The sequence below is a fragment of the Astatotilapia calliptera genome, chromosome 4, assembly GCF_964374335.1.
Source record: "Astatotilapia calliptera chromosome 4, fAstCal68.1, whole genome shotgun sequence".
Classification (NCBI taxonomy): domain Eukaryota; kingdom Metazoa; phylum Chordata; class Actinopteri; order Cichliformes; family Cichlidae; genus Astatotilapia; species Astatotilapia calliptera.
The window spans coordinates 27,107,928-27,129,504 of NC_137425.1; the positions used below are offsets into that span (position 1 = coordinate 27,107,928).

Consider the following 21,577-nt stretch of genomic DNA (forward strand, 5'->3'; position numbering starts at 1 on the left):
GTAAAAATAAGTTTTCTTCCCACGCACAATGGACACGAATGTTTTTGTCACTTTTTACAGAATCAAACTCAAAGTAAGGTCAGTACTTCCACGCTTTAAACGCTGCACGCTCATACTCTCTCCCGCACTCGATATATGATCCATTGTTGATCTGCACACAGCTGTTGTCACAAACGTCGCACTCGCTTACGTCACTGTCATGAGACATTCTCGCAAAAAAATCACGGTTTTAGTAACGCAGTAACGCAGCGTTACTACGGGAAAGTAACGGTAATCTAATTACCGTTTTTGCTATAGTAATCCCTTACTTTACTCGTTACTTGAAAAAAGTAATCGGATTACAGTAACACATTACTTGTAACATGTTACTGCCCATCTCTGTTTATGACCAGCTGCATAATATTGTTGGCGAAGACCTTTACTGGTCTGCAGCTCTGCAGCCCCATACACAACAAACTGTGTTGCTCTGACAACTTTCTACCAGAACCAGCATTAACTTTACAGCAATTTGAGCTACAGCAGCTTGTCTGTTGGACCAGACATCACCAGCCAGCCTTCACTCTGCCCATGACCCTGTCGCTGGTTCACCACGGTTCCTTCCTTGGACATTTTTTGATAGATCCTGACCACTGAAGAATGGGAAAACCCCATAAGATGCTCTGACTCCGTCATCTAACCATCACAGTTTGGTTCATGTCAAACTAGCTCAAATCCTTACACGTGCCCATTTTTCCTGCATCAACTTTGAGGATAAAATGTTCACCTTCTCCCTAATATCTCCCATCTACTGACAGGGCCAAGATGAGATAATTAGTGTTATTCACTTCACCTCTCAGTGCTCATATGTTATGCCTCAAGCTATGGTTTCACTACAGCTAAACACTTGGAGCCTTATAGTTTTTTTTCTGCTTCTGGCTTAGTGGGACGTCACTGCGAGCAGATTTCCCTGATATCGCATGTCAAGCACGCAGCTCTGGCTGTGAGTGCAGCAGCCTCGTCCAACTTCTACTTTTTTGGCACAGCCAATAAACCAAGAAGGAAGAGAGTTAAATGGCTTCCTTTAGACATTGTACAAAGGCCCAGTATACAATTATTAAGGATTATATTAAACTTCATATAATGTAAAGATGCGATAATATAAAATACTGAGCTAGGTCCATTTTAGAGGGCCTAAAATTCTATGCATCAGTGAGTGAACCGAAGTAGAAATGAAACTAAAGTCATCACAAAACGAGCCTTTTGATCAGCTCCAGAATGTGATGACACATAACATAAATAAAGATCTAATAATTGTTGGCGCTGCTCGCTTGGACGGTGATTTAACTTGTTTGAACATGTATAATGGCCGTGATGATTGCATAGTGACAAACCGGGCTATTACAAGGATAATTCTCCGGTCTGTCAACTCTAGATGTTGTATTGCATTGGACACTGCATTGCAAAGTGCTACACGGGCAGTGACGGAGCCCCAGGACTCAGTTCCTTGGAAGCCAAAAGAGAGAGAGAGACAGGAGTTGGGAAATTTTTCTTCCAAGTCTAATTCTAGCAGTGCAATACATTCATAAGCAATTAAAAACTCAGTGTTTGGATGCTTGTCTGCAACTCTTGCACTGGTAAAATAGACTGACAGTGTAATGTATATGCTGGAGTATCTGTGTAAAGGTTTTGCTAAGGAAAACTCAGCCTGTAGTACACAGTATACAACAGAATCGAATGTACGCATGTGCAGTAGCACTTTTAAGCAATCAAAAACAAGTAAAGACTATATTATAAATAAAGGACCTGAAGTCAGAGTACACCGGTGTATACTTTAGCTTATTCATTCTCATTTGACCCCCTGCTGAGGTAAAAAAATATACACAAACAAAGCAGAGGGTCAACAATAAATACATCTATCACCCATGTCCAAACACAGATACAATCGCTTTAAAAATTCACATTTAATAAAAATGTCTTTAGAGTTAAACAATGTCGTTATCTTATATGCATTTGGTCTCAATCTAAAATATACAGCAGATATATTTAATGATTATAAATAAATAATGAAATAATGATACTAATATCCAAGGTTTCCCAAGCTACAGAGTATGTGATTAACATATGTAACATAATAAAATCTGCCCCACCTACACCTCGCCAAATAACACCAAACCTAAACTATGCAAATTATTTTCCAGCTGGAACTGTTGCTTAAATAATCCAGAATGTAAACAGATACATGGATACACTCATATCACTTTTAAAACATGCCAGGTTTCCAATTTTGCCTCAGGATATCAGATATCCTTATGTCAAGTGCTGCTTTTATGTACTTGCCATTTACCACTCCAGTCTGTCCCCATAAATAAGAAAGTCCTACATGATCAAATATTTGCTTTACCTTCACAGCCCAGTTTGATATCAAGTGGGCCGGACCAGAACACTCTGTTTTCCTGCAGTGTAAAGACGTTTAACTACACATTTAATCTCTGCTACATCTTAATGTGGTAAAAACAGAGTAGTGCATCCATTTTTGGACTCCTTCACATTTTTCAAAGTAGTCCCCTGGGCCAGATTGGAGTCTTTATTGAGCTTATTCTGGCCCTCAGGCCTTATGTGTGACACCTCTGATCTACACCAAGATCCAAGAAAGTCCTTGGTAAAACTAAAAACGCAGCTGCAGCAGTATTAAGGATGTACAAAAGCAGGTAAAGCACCACTAAATACAACCACAATGGCTGTCCGTCTGCAGTGATGCCACTGACAGTGCACTGCTTTCATCATCTACCTCTTAAAAACAGACGATTCAGAGCCGGCGGTATTCTTGTCTGTAGGAATTTTTGTGACAGCTTGCTCTCAAATTTGCTGAAGAGCACGAACAGAAGCCTAACGAACACCGGGCGCAGGCTAAATGCTTCAGCTTCAGCTCCAGTATGTTTCTTGTGAACATGACCAATACATAGCGCAGAGGTTGGAGCGTGATGATATGGACCTGGACGAGTGCAAAAGGGAGACAACATTTATAGGCGGCACAGACAATGCCTGAATGCTGGCTGACAAGATGACTTCCGTCTCCTAAAGCTTGGCAGAAGATGAATATTCCAGCATAAAAAGGATCCACAGAGCTCTGCCAGAATCACACAAGAGTTTCTAAAGAAGGAAAATGTAAAAAAAAATAAAACCCAAAAAACTATTACTTGACCAAGCATTTCACCTGCCTTTAGTCAAATAAAAAACCTTTGGGGTGTTTCAGAAAAAGGAAAGGTGAGGCAGCACATCCTCTCCATCAAAGACGAGCAGGAGGAAAAAAAAGAGTCTCAGAAGAATGGCAGAACATTTCTTCAGAAATTTGCACAATAGCAGCATGAAAAATAAAGGTGGACATAAGAAGTGTTGAAAAAAAACTGCTTCAGATCTGAGCTCCTTTTGTGGGCCGCGTCTTTTTACTGCAGTAAACCTCAAACGGTGGTTCTAATTTTCAATAAGAGCAATTACCCCGCCCTTCAAATTGGTGCAATTATTTTGAGGTGATAACATTTTCAATCTTTTGACATCTACGTGCTACCGCAGAGCGATGCACTCGCTCCTGTTGTATACTGCGCACTCTCTCTGTGCCGTCTCACCCACTCTCGCTGGCTAGGACACTATTTGAGTGGGAGAGAGGAACAAATCTTGCCTGCCGGGCTGCTACGGCTGCTGCTTCCTATGTAGACCCACCCAGTGTGTCACAGCTGAAACATTTGAGAGTGAGGGTGGCAATTAGGCGATGCGCTCTGACAGATGTCATACTGGCAGTCACACAGAGCTGCCAATTTTCCAAAGAATTAGCAGATGGAAGAAGGTACAGGCCACAGAGAGTACACATCAGAGGCAGTTCAGCCTGGAAAGCCTGCACTTTTATAAAAAAGTCTTGTTTATAAAAAAATTAGATTTGAAATCAGCAGCAGCAGCAACAACTGCTTAGATGTTAGGTATAATAGAAGTAAACTGTAACCTAACTCAACTAACCAACGAGGCAAAGCGTTGAAAGCTAAACTGCGGCATAAACGTAGTTTCTAACGGACAAGATTAAAAATTCCATTGAGATAAAGTCGACCTGTTCCACTCTCAGGAGGCTGCAGCTGACAGACGTGTACATCAGCCGCCTCTTTATCTCCAGGATGACTGATCTGTGGGAGACATGAGGACATCCAGCTGCACCGAAATGTTAATAAGACAGTGTGCTAAGCGCTTTCCCCCTTTTTTCCCCTTAAAACCCACCTTCCAAAAAAACAGGAAGAAAAGTCTTTGATTGAAAAATATTCACAAAGCATTACAACAGAGAAAATACTCGACCATTGTGACATCCCTAATTGTTTCAGCACAAAAAGGAAAGCACTCTAAATAAGTACTTAAGAGATTTCTGTTTTTCTAAGAGGCTCAGAGGTTAGAGAAGCAGGCCAGTTTTTCATTGGGCCTTTTCAGAATAACTGCCTCTGTCTGCCTGGTAATTAGTGCTGTGTGTGTGTGTTTGTGTGGGCGAAGATTTAAAGTCCTTCTAACCTGGCATGTGTGTCTCTGAGGGCTTCTCTGTAAAAGAAATTATGACATCTCCATTAAATCGGCCGTATTTAGCAATTACTCTGCAACACAGTTTTTTCCTCCACTAACTTTCTATATTGTGTTCTTGTGTGCCCCCACTCCTTTGTTCTTGGTCTCCCTCTGTGACATACATTAAAATGCCACTTCAAGGAAGTTACCCGCATCTTTGAAATACAGTCTATTAATGACTCAGGGAAGGTTTCAGCAGTCACTTGTACCATTATCTCTTCACGTAATGATAGTAAGCCAGCAAGATGTGACAAACTGATTTGTCCTTAATGTCGACTTCATTTAAATCAAATTTTATCCTTAGAAACTCACTTGTATTGTGCCTGGAAATGCTCCTGGACAAAGCTGTGCTGGACTCTGGGCTGCTGTGACTGGGATGGATCAGGAGATGGCACTTCCTCAGCTCCAACAGGGCCCTGCGGCACAAAGGAGGCCACACATAAACACAGAAAGTCTATCCCATTCTCACATTTATTATATATATACTGCAAAAGTTGTTAGGCATTGTTAATGAGACAGCAAATGTGTACTTTAAAGGTAAATTGAGTAAAATATCACCAGTAGATGTCAGTAGATTGCAGACAACCACCCATCGAATTCTGTTGTTTTTTTTTTACCCCTTCCTAATTCAAGTGTATAATCTTACCTATGGGGGATGATGTAGGACAAACAACCTCGGTTGCCATCCATCTGTAGTGAACTGTTATGTGTCCATATCTATCTACTCTGGAAGAAGCTGTAAAACCTTGTGAAAGTAATCTGAAGAGATAGTGAAGCTTAGTAGAAACAGCTAATGAAACTTTCTTTGAAGTGGATCCAACATTGTTGGATTTGGACGCTTAATAAATAAACTCTCATACGATGTGAGAGTGTAATCAACCTTTTTGAAGGAAAGTGTGATTTTTTTTCTGTTAGCTAACAACCAGCTGTTTTTTTTTTTTTTAGCTAGCTTTGTGTCAGATGCCCGAAGACAGGATGGTTGCATGTCTTATTTTCTGAGTAACTGTAAAAATACCAGGAATAAATCAACATGTTTACGCACGTTTTTGTGTGCTAGAGCCCTGACTTCAGTTTAGGAGACAAGGCTTGAGGTAAGGAGGAAGTGGATGAGGTGGAAATGAAGGAGGACACAGAGCAGCGTTAGAGGAAGAGAAAGAAAATATACTGTACATGTACAAATGTTAAACAGCCGATTAGGTGTTAATCGATGTCCATCTCGGTCACTGAACAAAGGCATTTGCACGTTTTTACTTTGCTTTTTAAAAAACCTTTAAAAGAGTGCTCCGTCCTAAATATAACCCCTTCAAGAAGCCTTTATTTTTATTTTATCAAATTCTTACAAATGGGAGGAAGCTGGCCTTGGATGGAGATAAAAGTAGAGAAGTTTAAAAAAAGGAGTGAGCAGCCAAAGAATTGCAAGGTCACACTAAATGTGTGGGATGAAACACGCTGGGAGGATCATAAGCAATGCTGACGACACAACTATGTGAACAATCTTCTGCATCAGTTTGCAGATGAATTCATGTTTTCCTAATTACAAACCATAAGCAATAAACGTTTGAATAATGTGCCTTTCACTTCATAATGCTGCCAAAATGTATAGATCTGTTTGGCTGTGTGCGTAAACCAAAGTTATGTGACGGGCTGAGAAGAACACAGTAGTGTTTGTTGTGCTTTAATGCCTAGTGCATCATATTTGATACACAGAAAGAGACTTCTGCATCATCAGTGTAATCCCCCCCATGAAAAACCTCAATAAATGACAAAATACATTAGAAAAAAAGAAAATATGAAAATCGTTTTTTAAAATTTGTCAGCAGGTTTAATAAAAACTCAAGACACTGAATTTTCTGGCAGTTATTTGATGGTTTAGGCTTTAAAGGGGTTAATAATGACACACTTTAACTAAAATTTAAAAGTGCTGAACGTTATGACACGTAGTCACACAGTGATATTTCTGTGCTGTATTGACTCATTCACACCTTTTCAGGCAGGGGAAAATAAAAGCTGGAAAACATTCTTTAAGTGGTTCTGCTTTAAAAGGGCATAATGTGGCATACAGACCTGCTGCTAGCATTCCTCTGCTCACACGCTATCAGTCCCACAATAGCCTGGTGTAAAAAGTCAGGTACTTGAGACTGCATTAAGTCATCATATCATCTCGGTGCTTTTTACGCCGGGCTGGCAGAGCCAAATGGAAATGCACTCTCTGAGCCTTCTCTGTTGACCCACACTCTCGCTCTGTTTACTATTCCTCAAGTTTCTAGCTACTGGTCCCGTACTGGCTGCCGCTGTTCCCAGGCTGGCAGCTCGACCATGACGTCCCCTCACAAAGTTAAAAAAGGGGGTTTTGAATTTCTAAAGGGGAGAGGGAGGTGGAGGGTGTGTGCGTTTGTTTGTCTGTGAGGTGCACTCAGAGTAACGGAAGACTCCTTTGCAGTTTGCCAGCATTTCCAAATGCTGACTCTATTCTTCTGAAAGCATTTGAGCTCACAGAGACCCCAGCCTGAAACCTGACCACCCTGCTGCACTGTGCTTTAAGAGGAGCACAATGACAAACCTCTACCTCCTCTCTTTTCATGGAGTCGAGGAGCTTTCATATCTTCCTGTCACGGGAGGATTAACCAAAAGCGGAGGTTCAACACGGCTGATCTTCCAGTTACCGCTTTATGTACAACAAGCAGTGAGAGCTTGAGAGTGCAGCCTGTCGTGCATTTGCATTTCGAGCTGACATCAAGCGCAGCATTTTACTCCCTCTTTTTCTTCCACATGCTTGCTAATGGATTCCACTGCTATCTTTATGGAAAGATAAAAAGCAACACCGAGGCCACAGAGTTCAAACACAGTTGGTCTTATCACCTCTCTGGAAACCCATGCCCTGCCGTGTCAGTAGACTGCAAGGTGTTAGATGTGTGCTAACAGTAGCTGTTGACGGCGTGGACATTTAAACACAGTGAGGAAGTGGGGGCAGCTTATGTGCCTTCTGATATGGGGTTCTGAAGAGTTATCTAAATGATCGTGGTCAGATATCAGTTCCCACAGAGGAAGCTGCGTCTGCTGCTGGTTTAAGAAATTGTTTTACAGGTTGGGAAATGACCCCAGCAGAACAGGGGGGCCATCTCAAGGGATGGCATGCACAAGTCTGAAATTGAGATGCTATCTTTGAAATTGCTTGTCAGAAAAATGTGCCATCTTTCAACCTGATAAAACTGTAACTAAACAGACAGGCAACAGAGAGAGAAAAAAAATTCACCCAGCTATTTATAGAGCCACGAAGGAAAAGAGAGAAAAAAACCCGACATAAAATGTCACTACTTTTCTGACACTTACCTTTCAGTATTTGAAGCAAACACACACACAAATGTTCCCTACTCTTTACAAATATTTTCATTTTGCTTGTGTCTCATTACGACATTTGTGACAAGCAGAGGCTCATCCAAGGGGAAACTGTTTTACCAGTCCAGTTTAATTTTATTTTATTTACACAGCTGCTTTATATTGTAAGGTAAAGACTCAACAATAATACAGAGAAAACCCCAACAATCTGATGACCCGAGCACTTGGTGACAGTGGGAAGGAAAAACTCTCTTTTAACAGGAAGAAGACTGCAGCAGTGATAAGGAGTCAGGCTAGCAGCATTATGGCTTTCATTTGTACACGTACAGTAGAATTACTGCTTTAAAGTCTCTTTTGGGTTGGTTTTGTGTTTATACCTAAAAAAAAATCTAAGAAAGATTACTTGTGTATTCTCATTGGGACAGGTATATAGAACTGTAGCCTAAGGTTTATATAGCTATCAATTTAGAGTGTAATGTAAAATTAATGTAATGAATGGCATAACAAATTACTTTCTCCAGGGAGTATGTATGATAAAAAACTGCACTGCTTTTTTATGACAAGTTATGCGTAATGTGTAATACATTACTTTTTAGAGTAATGACCCCAAGACTGGGTCTAACCTCGTTGGAAAACTCAAAAGTAAAGTGTGGAACAATTCACACATTTAATGCTCAACTTGGTTGTGAACTGAGGACAGCTGTCTAATCTTCACCCTGCAGGAGGAGGGCACATCATCAGCACAGAAGGTACCTCTGCTAGTTAGCCAGCTAACAGCAACAGCTTTGTTAATGTCATGTCAAGGCAGACAGTGTGGAGTGGAAAGCAGTGGACCCAAATACAGATGAACGAAATGTGGAAACGTAACTGTATTATAACAAATGCCGTGCCTTTTATTGACGCCGAAAAACAGAAGATGAACCAAACATAAGAAACAGACAAATGAGAAACTAACCACAAAAACCTAAACTGGGGAAACTAAATACACAAAAACCAGGAACACTAGGAAACACACAAATACCTGAGACATGGGACGTTAGTGATGGATGATAAGCAGACAATCAGACGAAGACAAAGTGCTTAAATACACAGAGGAATAATGAGGGAATGAGACAGCAGGAGAGCATAGCTGGGAGTAATCACGTACAACAAGACCGTGAGGAAGCAAAGCTGAAAACACTAACATAGCACATGAGACCGTCAAAGTAAAACAGGAAACATGAGACAGGCACAGAGACACGGACTTGACACTGAAACGATGAGAAGCATAGACATGAAAGCATAACTTGATTAAACGTGACCGAAGGAACACAGGGGAGACAGAAACCTAAAGACTAGAAATCACCATAAATACTAAGGAATAACTAAAAGAGCCAGAAATACAACACACTGAGAAACCACTAAATCACAGCGCACTGGGTCACCAGACCCCGGACATGTCAGGCATTAATGTTCCACCATTAACATTACTGTTAGTATTAACTGTGGTCTTCAATAGAGAAAATATGTGTAGCTATAGTTTCTTTTTATTTGAAACAACATTGCTAAGAATTGAAGTCAGATTGAAGTCATTTCAATCTGGGCTACCTTTTAACAGCAGGTTCCCTCGTGGGGCTAGTGCTGACCTATCACTGGTGGCAGTGCTTCTAACGTTACTGCATCCCTGTGGCTCTTAGGCTGCTGTTACACACTGGGCCTTCATAGTTTTACATGGTAACACAAGAAGGGTGGTATCACCCCACCCTTCTTGTTGCAACTGACCAGTCATATATCTGTGATATTGTAGCCTTGTAACTGTGTGGACAAATACAATAACATGGCTTGTCCCTAAGTAGAAGTAGGATGAAAAAAACACAGGGTCATGGTGGATATGTGGGCCACACATGAGACTTTCACCCAGAAGAATGGAGCTTGTGTCCCGCGTCAAACTTGAGGTCAATGATAGTTGTTTTGTTTTTTCAGTTTGACTCAGTATAGCCACCAAAACTACCTGAATAGATTTTGAAAATAAAATCCTGGATGAAAATTTTCTTCTGTTTCTTTGATGTCCTGGGAATGAGAATGTGTTGGGAACACAATGTAGCGCGTTTTCAATCCAGATCTGTTTGAACTGGTGAATTCTGATGCATTTTCATTGTGAAGACTGTTAATTTAGCTGGACCAAAGGGAAAAGGAGAGTCTCAGAGTGCATATGGACTTTGTTATGGATACTTTAAAGTAAATTCTTTTGATTTTGGCACACTAATCCAGTATTAAATTAATCTGGTAAGGGGAACTCCAAAGAACTGGCCCCTCTGACTTATAGAGTCAGTCAGAAGAAGAACACTGCCAAGAACAAACTAAGTTGCTAAACAGAGAAAAGACCCCAAAATGAAATCGAAATAAAAACCAAGGCCAGTCATATCTACAAAAGCAACACTGGGAAATGTAAACACAAAAATGTGCAGCTGCCAATATCCGAGATATGTAAAGCCTGAGAATTGTCTACCTCTGCTTAATTCAATAAGCCTCAATGCCAGGAGAGGGGCATGTGCCAGTGCCTGAGGAGCAAGGAGTAAATTAAAACTCAAATCCCTCACCCTGGCACCTTGGAGTGCTGTAATTGATTTCTGGGATTTAGATAAATGACAAAGATACGGCACGCAACTGAGTGGTGGGCTGGAGGCCGGCCGCCAGCTCAGCACTGTCAGAGTTCACGAAGTGTGATTTTTTTAAGTTGGCTGAAAGAAGAACAGAGAGTGAGGCCACAATGATTGAGAGCGAGTCGTGATAAGCAAATTGTTGTGCGGTTGGCTGCTCAGCATCAGACAGCCGCCTGGAAAGAGTCAATTTCTAGAAAAATCCGAGAACGCTAGCTGATTTAAAAGCAGAGGTCAGGTTTCTTGGTAGTTACTCATGCTGGAAACAAAAATATGTCATTGCCTTAGTGTAAGTACATTACTGACTAGGATTGTGATGGTGTATTAAATGGATTCCAATCGTTTGGTTTGGTAAATAAAAAAAACATCTTATTTTGCTATGCCCTTTAAGCCAAACATTTACAACATGCTGACAGCGCTGGCCAATTCATGTCTGAGTGACACGACAGGCACAAGTGATGTTCACTATGTCTAAGTGATGATATAAAAGTCATGTTTCATGTTACTGCAAAGCTTTAAAAGCTGCAGCTGCAGCCACCCTGCATCCAGCATGGCAGAAGCTGAGCAGACACCCTGCCAATTTTAAGAAAAGTGTATAATGTGTTAACTCACACTACATACTGAGTTTATGCTATGCTCATGGTCTGAATTTGCAACATCACAGTGCAGAGCTCATATTCAGCAGAAATACCAAGGCCTTCTGCCTTCTTATTGTTTTCTGTGCAATAATAATATACCTGTGATACAAAGGGTCATACCAAAAGAAGAACTTTATGTAATGTTACACCACTTGTAGAAGCTGCTTTTGGAAGTTTGCCTATAGTGTTTTAGGCACCCTTGGCAAAAGCACTACATTTACTCACAATACGTTTCAGCAGTGTGGATGTAGACACCGATGACTAGCGCACTACCACATCTCTGTTAAAGACTGTTGACTGCTGGACATCTGTACTTCAGCACGAAAGCCTGAAATCACACAGATTAACAGTGCACTCTCATCCCATTGGAGAGGCTTTCAATAATTCACCCCCCAAAAAAGCGTTGCTGGGAGTGATTCATCTGTGAGTGGATCCACTGTAAAAGAACTCAGGCGCTTTTACTCCACTGTGGCGAAAACCCAGGAAATGTGGCACCCCTCCCATCCTAACAGACCACCCATCTCATCCTGATGGGGGGAGATGATCGTATAGGAGGGGGTGAGTGTTCTTAGTAATGGCCCTGATGTGAATAATTTAAACAAACCCTGGAAATGCACAGGAACGGACACTGGAGAAAGCACTATGAGGAAGTGATTGAGAACAAGCCACAACAGCACCTAAATCCCCATGGCGATCGTAACAGAGAGGGTCAGAAAAGGATAGACAGCGATATAGGGCAGCTGTAAAGACACACATATGCATGCATTTATTGATATAAGTAGTGAGTCAGTAGTGTACTCAGCTGACAAAAAGACTGTTGATAAATAATGGACGGTCTCTTTCAACACCACCTGCTGTTGCACGGTTATCTCTCTATAAATAGTCTCAATAACTGATTCTGGGAGCTTTTCTCTCTGGCCCTTTTGGCCCATTACATCCTCCCCAGGCGATCGCTCGTTGTGGGGTACATTCATATTTATTTGCTCAGCGTCCAGACATAAGGGCTTGGACTCTAAGTGACCTCATGGTTGTAACTGAATGACGGCTATGTGCTGCACATCTTAACAGTATAATGGCTTCAGTCTGCTCTAGTTTTGACTGACTTTGATCTTCCACAGTTTCCACAAATCAGAAATGATCAAGACAGCCTGTGCTGCTAGGCAACAGCCACGGAAACATGTACACTGCTTTAAAAAAAGTTAAAGAAAAACTTTGAAAACATCAGATCTCAATGGGGAAAAATTAAGCTGGATATCTATAAGGACTGGGGAAGGTGTAAGAAACAAAAGGATGCCACATTGTTTGATGGAAATGAAAATTATCAACTTCACAAGGCTGAATTCAAAGGCAACTCGAAAATCAAAGTGCAAAAAATAATGGAGCAGGCTAGTCCAGTCTAACAGTGGGTCTAAGGATGTTATCCTGATACCTAATGGCACCTGTCTGCATCTTTTTCTTTCTCCAGCTCTCTCTCATCTATCTTGTCAATGACCCTCACCAACCTGTCCTCCCATCTGCCATCTGTTTGTGTAGCAGCTTAGTCTACCACTGCCTCATGAAAACCTTGGAGCTCAGTTGCAATAAGATGCTCATCCTTGAAACACCTTTTTGGATTTCAGTTACTACCATCTTCACCACTTCTTCAATCATGTGCTGTTAGAGATTTGCTTCTATGCTTCTGAAATAATCAAGTAATCAATTGGCTTTGTTTTGCATCTTATATGTTGTCATGGCAATGACATCACTTTATGGATGGATAAATTGATCAGTAGATAAAATAAAGCATTTGATAGCTGCTCTGGTCTGTGAGACTGAGAGACACAGATTTATAGATGAACATTTCCTTTTTTTCCCAGCTAAGGTGGGCTTGCGTCACCGTGCATCAGGAGGACAAACCTCTCTACTACTTGAGCTGGAGCCACAACAGTAGGCGTTCGCCCGACATGAGGCCAAGTTGTCAACTCTTTGCACTGAGGGGGAGGGGTTTCACATTACACTAACCAGTCACTGAACATCAACGTCCCCCTGCTTTACAGCCATGGTGCCGCAGTGCTAATCAATAGCATTCCCACAGCATTCACTGGACTGATTACTTTTCAGCAGAGAAAGCGCTGTTTCCTCTCACAATGCCACATGAATTACTCAACAGAGCAGTGTGTGCTGATTCAAAGTTCTGGACCAAGGCAGAATAGACAGATGACATGGATTCTAATATTTCTTCTTGTGTTGTGCTGTCAATGAGTTTTGCAATTTTCTTCACATTCAGATCATCCTATCATTTTCCTGAGCTATCACCAATAACAGATCCACTGCTCCCACTCGCCACACAAACAGTGCAGAGTGGGAGCATGAACCTGTGTGAGATATGGACATGTGACACACTCTCCAGATGCTTCATTACATACACCTTGCTAGCACTTGGTTGAGCCCCCTGACACCTTCAGAGGTGCCCTAATTCTTCATGGCATAGATTCAACAAGGTGATGGAAACATTCCTCAGAGATTTTGGTTCATATTGACCTGACTTGTTGACTTGTTGGCTGAGAATTTCCCAAAGGTGCCCTATTGGAGTGAGATCAGGTGACTGTGGAGGCCATTTGAGTTTGAACTCATCGTCGTGTTCAGGAAGCAGGTTTGAGATGATTACTTTGTGACATTATCATTATTATCATTATCTTTAATCCAAATTCTGACCCTACCATCTGAATGTTGCAACAGAAATCAAGCCTGTGTGAACAGCTTCTTGTTGCTAGCTGACTGGAATAACACCCGTCATGGTCTTCCGCTGCTGTAGGCAGCATGTCTGATGGTTCAGGATTTGGCTTGTTGTGTGTTCAGAGATTCGTCCAATTGTTACGCATACCACAGCTGTAATGCGGGATTATTTGAGCTACTGTTGCCTTTTAATCAGCTCAAAGCACTCTGACCATTCTCTGACCTCATCAAAAAGGTATTTTCAACCAGAGAACTGCTGCTCAATGGATACTTCAAAGTTCAAAGTTAAGTTTTGAATTTACTTTAAAGGCAATTCACTTGCTGGGCCCATGTCCGGATTGTAGGTTTAACAGCATTTTAGTAGGTAAAGGTGATTGGCTTGGACATGAATTGAGCTGCAGTTTGGAGAAGGCCTCGAAGGGGACTGGCAGCATCCCCCAGGCAGATCCTCATGTACTAAATAGGCACATCATCCGACGTGCAAACAGCATAGTGAAAGGCACTTTCCACCCCTCACATGCATTGTTCTCCCTCTTCCCATCTGGCAGTAGTAGTATAGTCTTGTATAATATAGTACTGTATAGTTAGTAATTAGTACCTTTTTATCCCTTAATTTTACCGAAATTTAGCATGTTATTTATTTGTAATTTCTAGTTTTATATCTCTTGGAGATATATCTTTTATATACACCATGAGGGGCTTGGGGTGAAACAGCCTTGTTGTAAGCTGTATGCTCTGTATACTGTTGTATTGACAATAAAGCTCTTGAATCTTGAGAAGTGAAGAAGTAAAAGAAAAAGGGCAGAGAGGATAGGGCACGTAAATGATAATGAACAGCTTGTAGAACTGGGGTAACCTATGTAGATGAGAACCGGAAGGAGCATGTTTGCAGGCGTGGTCACGCTCCTGAAATTCTCCAGAAAAACCAAAACAATGAACTACGTGTGAATAAAACTAGCAAATACGTGATATTCTTTCTGATTTTGAAAGACATTATGTAAAATTATGTAAAAGCCACTGTGAGGGAGCTTTGTGTACTTGCTCTGCTAGTCTAAGAACATCATGACAGCAGAACACAGACCTATAAATGGATTTCATCATCATCATCATCATCATGATTATCATCATCACCAGATGGTAGAGAACGGGCTTTCAGCAAAAGAAATGAAAGCGACAGAAGGAAAAAATGATGCATCAGACAGACACGGTGACACGAGAACAAGCCAAGATGCAAAGCTGGTCAGAAAGCAGGGTATAATCATGTGGCCTAAAAGGTCTTGGTGTGGTGTAAACACAGTGTCTGAGTGACAGGTGCAGCATATCCACTAACCACGCTGTGAAAGACTAGGTAGTGTTTCTATCTTTCTGTTTGTTTTGCTTTGTGTTTTTAACCATTCAGTGTCATACGAATGAGTCATATTTTTAAAGCAGGTCATGAGCTGACTGTTATGCGTAACACTGAATAGGACATCAGTTTTGACAAAACAGCCCTTGCCCCAATAATTTGACCTCGGCGTGAGTCACAAAAACGAAAGACACTGACTAAGGGCTGCAAAAAGTAGAGCTTGATTAAATAAAAAGTGATAAACGATGAATCCTGGTTTCTCTCCATTTTTTTATCTACTTGTTTTTAGCTTTGTATTTGTGAGCTGAGCACTTTTTCTTCTCAGCAGTTGGTCACCTGTAAAAGGAATATCCCACACTTTAGTATCTGCTGCTGCATTTCTCTGTCTGACTTTAAAGGCCCTGCTGGAATTATACTTCTTGTTTTTAACCAGGTAATGAACCGAAAGATCTTTGTACCAGTGCCTTAAGACACTCACAGGCATAGTGTGTGTTTGAGTGACTGTCTGCATTAAGAGTGAACTTGATCAAGACCGATCCTGTGCACAGGAGCTAACGCTGATCCAACACACACTTTGAAATTATTTAGTTAGTTTATTTTCTTGCAGAGAGAAAGAAAACTGATGAATAGTATGTTCAGTAAAATGAAGGTAAAAATTACTGTACACCAGTGGATGTAATGTAATGTACGTTCATGTCACTGGAAAAAAAGTGATTCATGTCTCTTTGAAGGTATCTCAAACAATGTCATGGTCTCTGTGTCTCCTTGGTGGACCTAGGTTTCAGGCTACATGTTGATTTTAGTTTGTGTCTCTCTCCCCCTCCCTCTCCTCTCTCTCACCTGTCTGCCTCTCTCACCAGCTCAGCTGGGCTCCCGCCCTTGGCCCACGCACCTGCTGTGAATTTACCTGATTACCTGGACTCCTGGGCTATTTAAGCTGAGGGCTCAGAAGGCTTCTTTGCTGGATCGTTGAGTTACTCTTGTCAGTACAGCCACGATAAACCCTGTTTCTCGTGTGATTACTCTGTTTATGCTAACTGCAGTTCTCTTGTGCTTAGGGCCTCGGACTCGTCTGGTACCCCCGATCTGTTTCCCTGGTGTGGAGTGGAGTGAGAGTGAGTGTGCTGAAAACAAATACAAGAGGAGCGAATGAGCGGAGTGTGTTTTGGACCGTTGCAAATCCTTGCCCTGTACACTGTATATACTTTCACGTGGTGTTAATGAACATTTACAATGAAGTGATGCGGAAACATGAAAAGTGTAATGTTTCCAGAAGTTCCCTCCCTGTACTCTGAGAAAACACAATCATGTTGCCACCATTTAGCCTGAAGAACTTGGCGTGGTTGTGATATATTTGATTAGGTTTAAAACATGACAAAGAGAAAATCTCAGGAGTCAAAAGTGGTTACACCCTTTATAAGGATGCTTAAAGCAAATGTAACGACTGAAAATACAGATAAAGTCGGTCCACTGATAAGGCCCCCGCTACTGTTTAAGAATAAACCTGCAGTTAAAGCTGGATGATATAACAGATCTCAATTTTGTTCATGTGGAGCGAGTTACAGAAAAAGGCTTATCCACATTTGGTGAACTGGGTTTACTTGATAATGTCAATAATTTTAGAAGATATTAAAAAATCCCAGAAAATATAACATAGCGTTATTCATCCGAATATGAGCAACAAACATGTCAGTTACTTTTGTTTAAGTGGAGAAGATAGGTACGTCAAGTCTTTTCTAAAGAGTTTATGGTGTCAATCACCAGTTTCAAGTCTTATTGACTACAGCTGTCATGAACCTGGGCCATGTTGGCCCAGCATTCTTAGTTTCATGTATTTTTGTATTTTGTTCCTTATGTGACTTCCCCTTGTGACTTTTACCCCCTGTGTGCCCCTCTGTGTATCTGTGAGCCCTCGTTTCCCCTCTTGTTTTATTCCCTGTTTTCCCCAGCCCGTTATGTCTGTGCTCTCCCCGTGCTCCCTCTCTCCTCCTGTCTGCGCCTCTGTGTACTTCCTGTTTTACTTTGACAGTCTCCCGTCAGTATGCGTCATGTTGTGTTGCTCCTGCCCTGTCTTGTTACGATTATCTGTGTCAGCTGTGTTCCCCGTGTGCTCCCACCTCCCTCGTTAAACCTCTGTGTATTTATGTTCGCGTCTCCCTCTGTTCAGTGTTGCATTCTCCCTCATTCATGGCCGTGTGTTTCTCTGTGTGCTAGTGTGTTGCTTCCCAGTGTAGTTTCTTATCAGTTTGTTTCGCCGTTTCCCTCCAGCAATAAAGCTGTGTTTTGAGTTCATTCCTGCCTCTGTGAGCTTGCGTTTGGGTCCACTTCCTGCCTGCTACACAGCCGAATCATGAAAACAACATGTTTCATTTGTTCATTTCGTTTGCTTCACCTCTTCTCACAGCTGTAAATTACTGTCCCATTTAGAGTCCAAAAGGCCAAATGGGTCAAGGATATGGTGCGACTGATGAGTCTCTATCATATGAGCATGCAGTTTAAGTCAGTTTCTCTTAAGGATGGGCCCCACTAACCAACAGATGATGTCACAGTCTCTGGATCCATCTTTTGTTTACAGTCTATAGCATGAACCCAATGGAGCCAATCGTCACTCACTCTGCCTCACAGCTTTGTTCCTCTCTAAAATAGGAAATGGGCATAAAACAGACAGATGTTAAATCTTAAAACATACAAACAAAACCTCTGGGTGAAAAGGGTTCTTAAGATGAATTCTTCCAACTTTAAGTCGGAGAAGCTGAGAGATAAATTAATTCTAATGAAGGAAGGTCGACCTCCTGAGCTGATGAGGTTTATTATTACCCTCCTGCTTCTGCGGCTGCTGCTGATGATTGTGGTGACACAGATGAGGATAAATGACATGCGCATCAACAGAGCTACACAGGAGACTCTGGTACCCGTTTCATGGCCTTCAAAAACAGCATATACTGTGTTATAAAACAAGTAATGGAGCTTAACTCAATCACATTTTTATTTCTGGATCGACGTTCTTTCTCCAGCGTGGCATATCTTGGTGAGGCTGGATTGATAATTACTGCTTTCCATTCATCTTTACAGGCAGCTTCAATTTAAATCAAGATAACACATTAAAAGTGGACCTGGCGTGACAGGCACACCTCCCTCCTTAAATTATTTCTATCAACAACTGTTTAAATCATTTCACTCAGCCTCTTTCAGGCAATTGAATTGACACACTCGCTGGAAAACCTCCACTCAGCAAATCTGAATCATTTAAATTGTTGGGGCCGGTGCTGTACGCCAATCAGACCCAGCAGGGTTGTGAATAATGTGTGTGCAAGTCAATCTCTTTATATTAAATAAAGAATCAGTGTGGTCATTTAACTAGATTTCTCTTCAGGTAAGAGGCGCTTCACTCGTGGCTCGTGTTTGTAGACCAATCTGTTAGAGTTCAAACAATGACTTTTAAAGCTTTAAATATTTTAGTTTGAATGTAATTAAACCCATCTAACCCCTCCGAGAACTCACAATGACACAAAAGCAAACCCTAACCATGTTTCCTTTCATTTCAAAGCTCTCCACAACCTAATGAGAAAATGTCTTTCTGGGTTGGGCTGCATAGCATGAGAGCAGCTTTTATAGCAATGCCCTTAAACTGTTATTCAAACCACCAGTGATACATTGTTTGGTCTGGAGATGTCAGACAGTTAGAGTTTAGCTGTGTGTCTGCTGCAGTGAGCAAGCTCATGCCTACAAAAGTGTCTCTTTTTGCAAGAATCCAGCCTTTAAGACTGACAGACTGACTACAGCTAGATCAGCTCCTGTGCTGCTTCAGATATCAGTCCCTTATTGTGCTATTCCTTCCTATGACATGCTCAGAACTTAGCTAAACATTGTGGTTTCGGATATACATCATTGTTTTTGAATCATACTGACAGCTACAGTGCAACACAAGGGTTCAAAGATAAGGCCTGGGGGCCAGAATCAGCCCAGTGAGGACTCCACGCCAGGTTTCCTACTGATAAATAGCCCCATTGTAATTCATGCTAGACCAAAGTAATTAAATAACAGATAAACAATTAAATGACAGTCCATTTTTTAAAAACAAGGACATTTTCTATGACTTAACAAAAATGAAAGTCAAAAACTATCATAACTTTTTCTGCAATTTTACATCATGTTGTTTCATTGGTCCAGCCCACGTAGAAATGTGGATTATTAAACATTTTTTGTGTGTCTTTTTTAGATCAATATATCATTGAGTGGAAAGTGTTATGAGCAAAGATTTCTTAGATTTCATACTACATTAGACTGGCAATATACTGGAGTTGAGTGTGTTGTAGTGGTAGAGTTGGAGCAGCAAGGAAAAATGTATTTATTTTGCTCCTTAGCAGTTTAGAGCCACTCATGTATCACTGGCATTACGCTGCAGTGCCGCAGCATGCTTATGCATAGAGCCTGGTCAGTTGGTAAAATGGCCTGCATTTGTATAGTGCTTTTCTAGTCCCTAAGGACCCCAAAGCGCTTCACACTACATTCTAGAGTGAGTTCTAAGTGTATGGCTTCTTTAGCGAGTCATAAATGCACAACAGCTTTAGTACAGACTGCAACATTTAAACCTTTACATGCGCATTAGTTGGGTATGGGGTTGGTGGGGTTCCAAGTTGGAAGTCTGATTTAAGGGGGAGTTCTGACTTGGATCTTGGACATGGAGTGCACCATAAGCCAATCAACACTGATGTGGGTCAAAGATGAGTGAGGAGCTCAGACACTTAGTGGTCATATTTGCACCCTAACCTCCAAGCTGCTCTTCCAGCTGGGTAGCTCTGAACCACAGGAAACCATTTCTGCTTGGCAGGACAGACAGTATCAAAGGCTGAGCACAGAGTAAACGCATACACACACAAAACACACGGGATGCCCAACAAACCCATTCACATCCCAACCCTACCAGAGTGGCGAGCGGCACCGACCGCACACAGGCAACTACTTAGCTGTGGGTTTAACTGTGCACTGCTATAGTAATTGAAAACAACCCAAGTTTGAAACTTGGGCCCACTTCTCGGCTCCTGGCTGGATGTGTCTAATTTCAGTTCACGAGCACTGAGGACGAAAAGCTGAACTACTGGGAATGCACTGAAAAATCAGCCGAGTATCAGACTTGTTGACTGATTATGGCCCAGAAAACGCTGTTCTAGATTCTGCTTAAAACAGATCATTTATTCTGTCATGACTAGATGAGCCTGTTTTTTTAAGCTCTCTTCAGAATCTCCTGTTTTTATGTTTGCAGCTTTAAATTCACCTGGCTGCCATTGGCCACACACCCCTTTTAGATCAGGGTAATGCCTTTTCCTAGGAGCGATTATTATAGTTGACCAGTATAGCAAGGAAAAAAAACACAGGAGGGTTTGATTCAAAACTGGAAAAGGCATCTTAGAGTTAGCGACAGCAGAAGCGGCTCTAGTGAGTAAACAAAAATAAAGAAAAGCGCAGCTGCTGGTTTGGAATTGAAGAGCAGATCTGCTCCAGTTCATGTTGATTCAGACATAAGCTTCCTGATCTATGAAGAAAGGAAAGAAACAGTCACTTCTCAGATTTTGTGGGTCTATAGACACAAATGAGTCACGCAAATTGGAAGCTGCTGAATATGTCCGACCACTGGCTGAAAATTACTGTAACACAAGGGAGGTGGAGCACTGCAATTTTAGGTGACGCTATGACTTTGTGCGTCTATTTACTGTTTGTGCTCTATAACACTGCCATTACTGATTAAGACTCAGGTGTATTAAATATATTGTTTTAATAAATGCTAGAAATGTTAGAAAATGGTGTCGGCAACATGTAAAATCTGAATTTGATGCCAACCTCACGATTCGACAAAGTTGGTACAGGAGAAGGTTTACCACTGCATTGCATCACCTCTTCTTTTAAAAACTGAGGGAACCAGTTGCTGTCATTTTGAAAAGCAAATGTTTACTCAGTTCTTGCTCAATATTGGATTTCAGTTGTTACATAATACGTCAAATTATAGGCATTTGATAGTTTTGCACTGCAGCCAGCTACTTCAGAACCTGAACTGTTATGCATGTTGTTGTACATAACTCACTTTTTCAGAAAAAGGAATGTTTATACACTGGTCAGGCATCACATTCTGACCACTGACAGGTGACCTGAATAATTTTCTCTTCATCATGGCACCTGTTACTAGGTGGGATATATGAGGTAGCAAGTGAACATTGTGTCCTCAATGTTGGCGTGTTAGAAGAAAGAAAATTGGGCAAGCTTAAGGAAGTTAAATGAGTCTGACAAGCGCTAAACTGTGGAGTGGTCAGTGATGAACCAGCAACAGGACAATGGGCGGT

At 41.4% G+C, this 21,577-nt stretch overlaps 1 protein-coding gene and 1 long non-coding RNA gene across 2 annotated transcripts in view; one reads left to right on the forward strand and one right to left on the reverse strand.

Moving 5' to 3' along the window:
- Window positions 1-21,577, reverse strand: part of usp43b (ubiquitin specific peptidase 43b) — a 91,807-nt gene that overhangs the window by 47,673 nt on the left and 22,557 nt on the right. The window contains exon 3 of the mRNA XM_026165771.2: window positions 4,882-4,985. Within this exon, the coding sequence (XP_026021556.1) occupies window positions 4,882-4,985 (104 nt within the window). The remainder of the gene's footprint in view (window positions 1-4,881; window positions 4,986-21,577) is intronic.
- LOC145428355 (uncharacterized) lies at window positions 16,187-16,662 on the forward strand. Its single transcript, XR_013908643.1, has 2 exons — window positions 16,187-16,224; window positions 16,301-16,662. It is a non-coding gene; the product is annotated as an uncharacterized LOC145428355 (long non-coding RNA).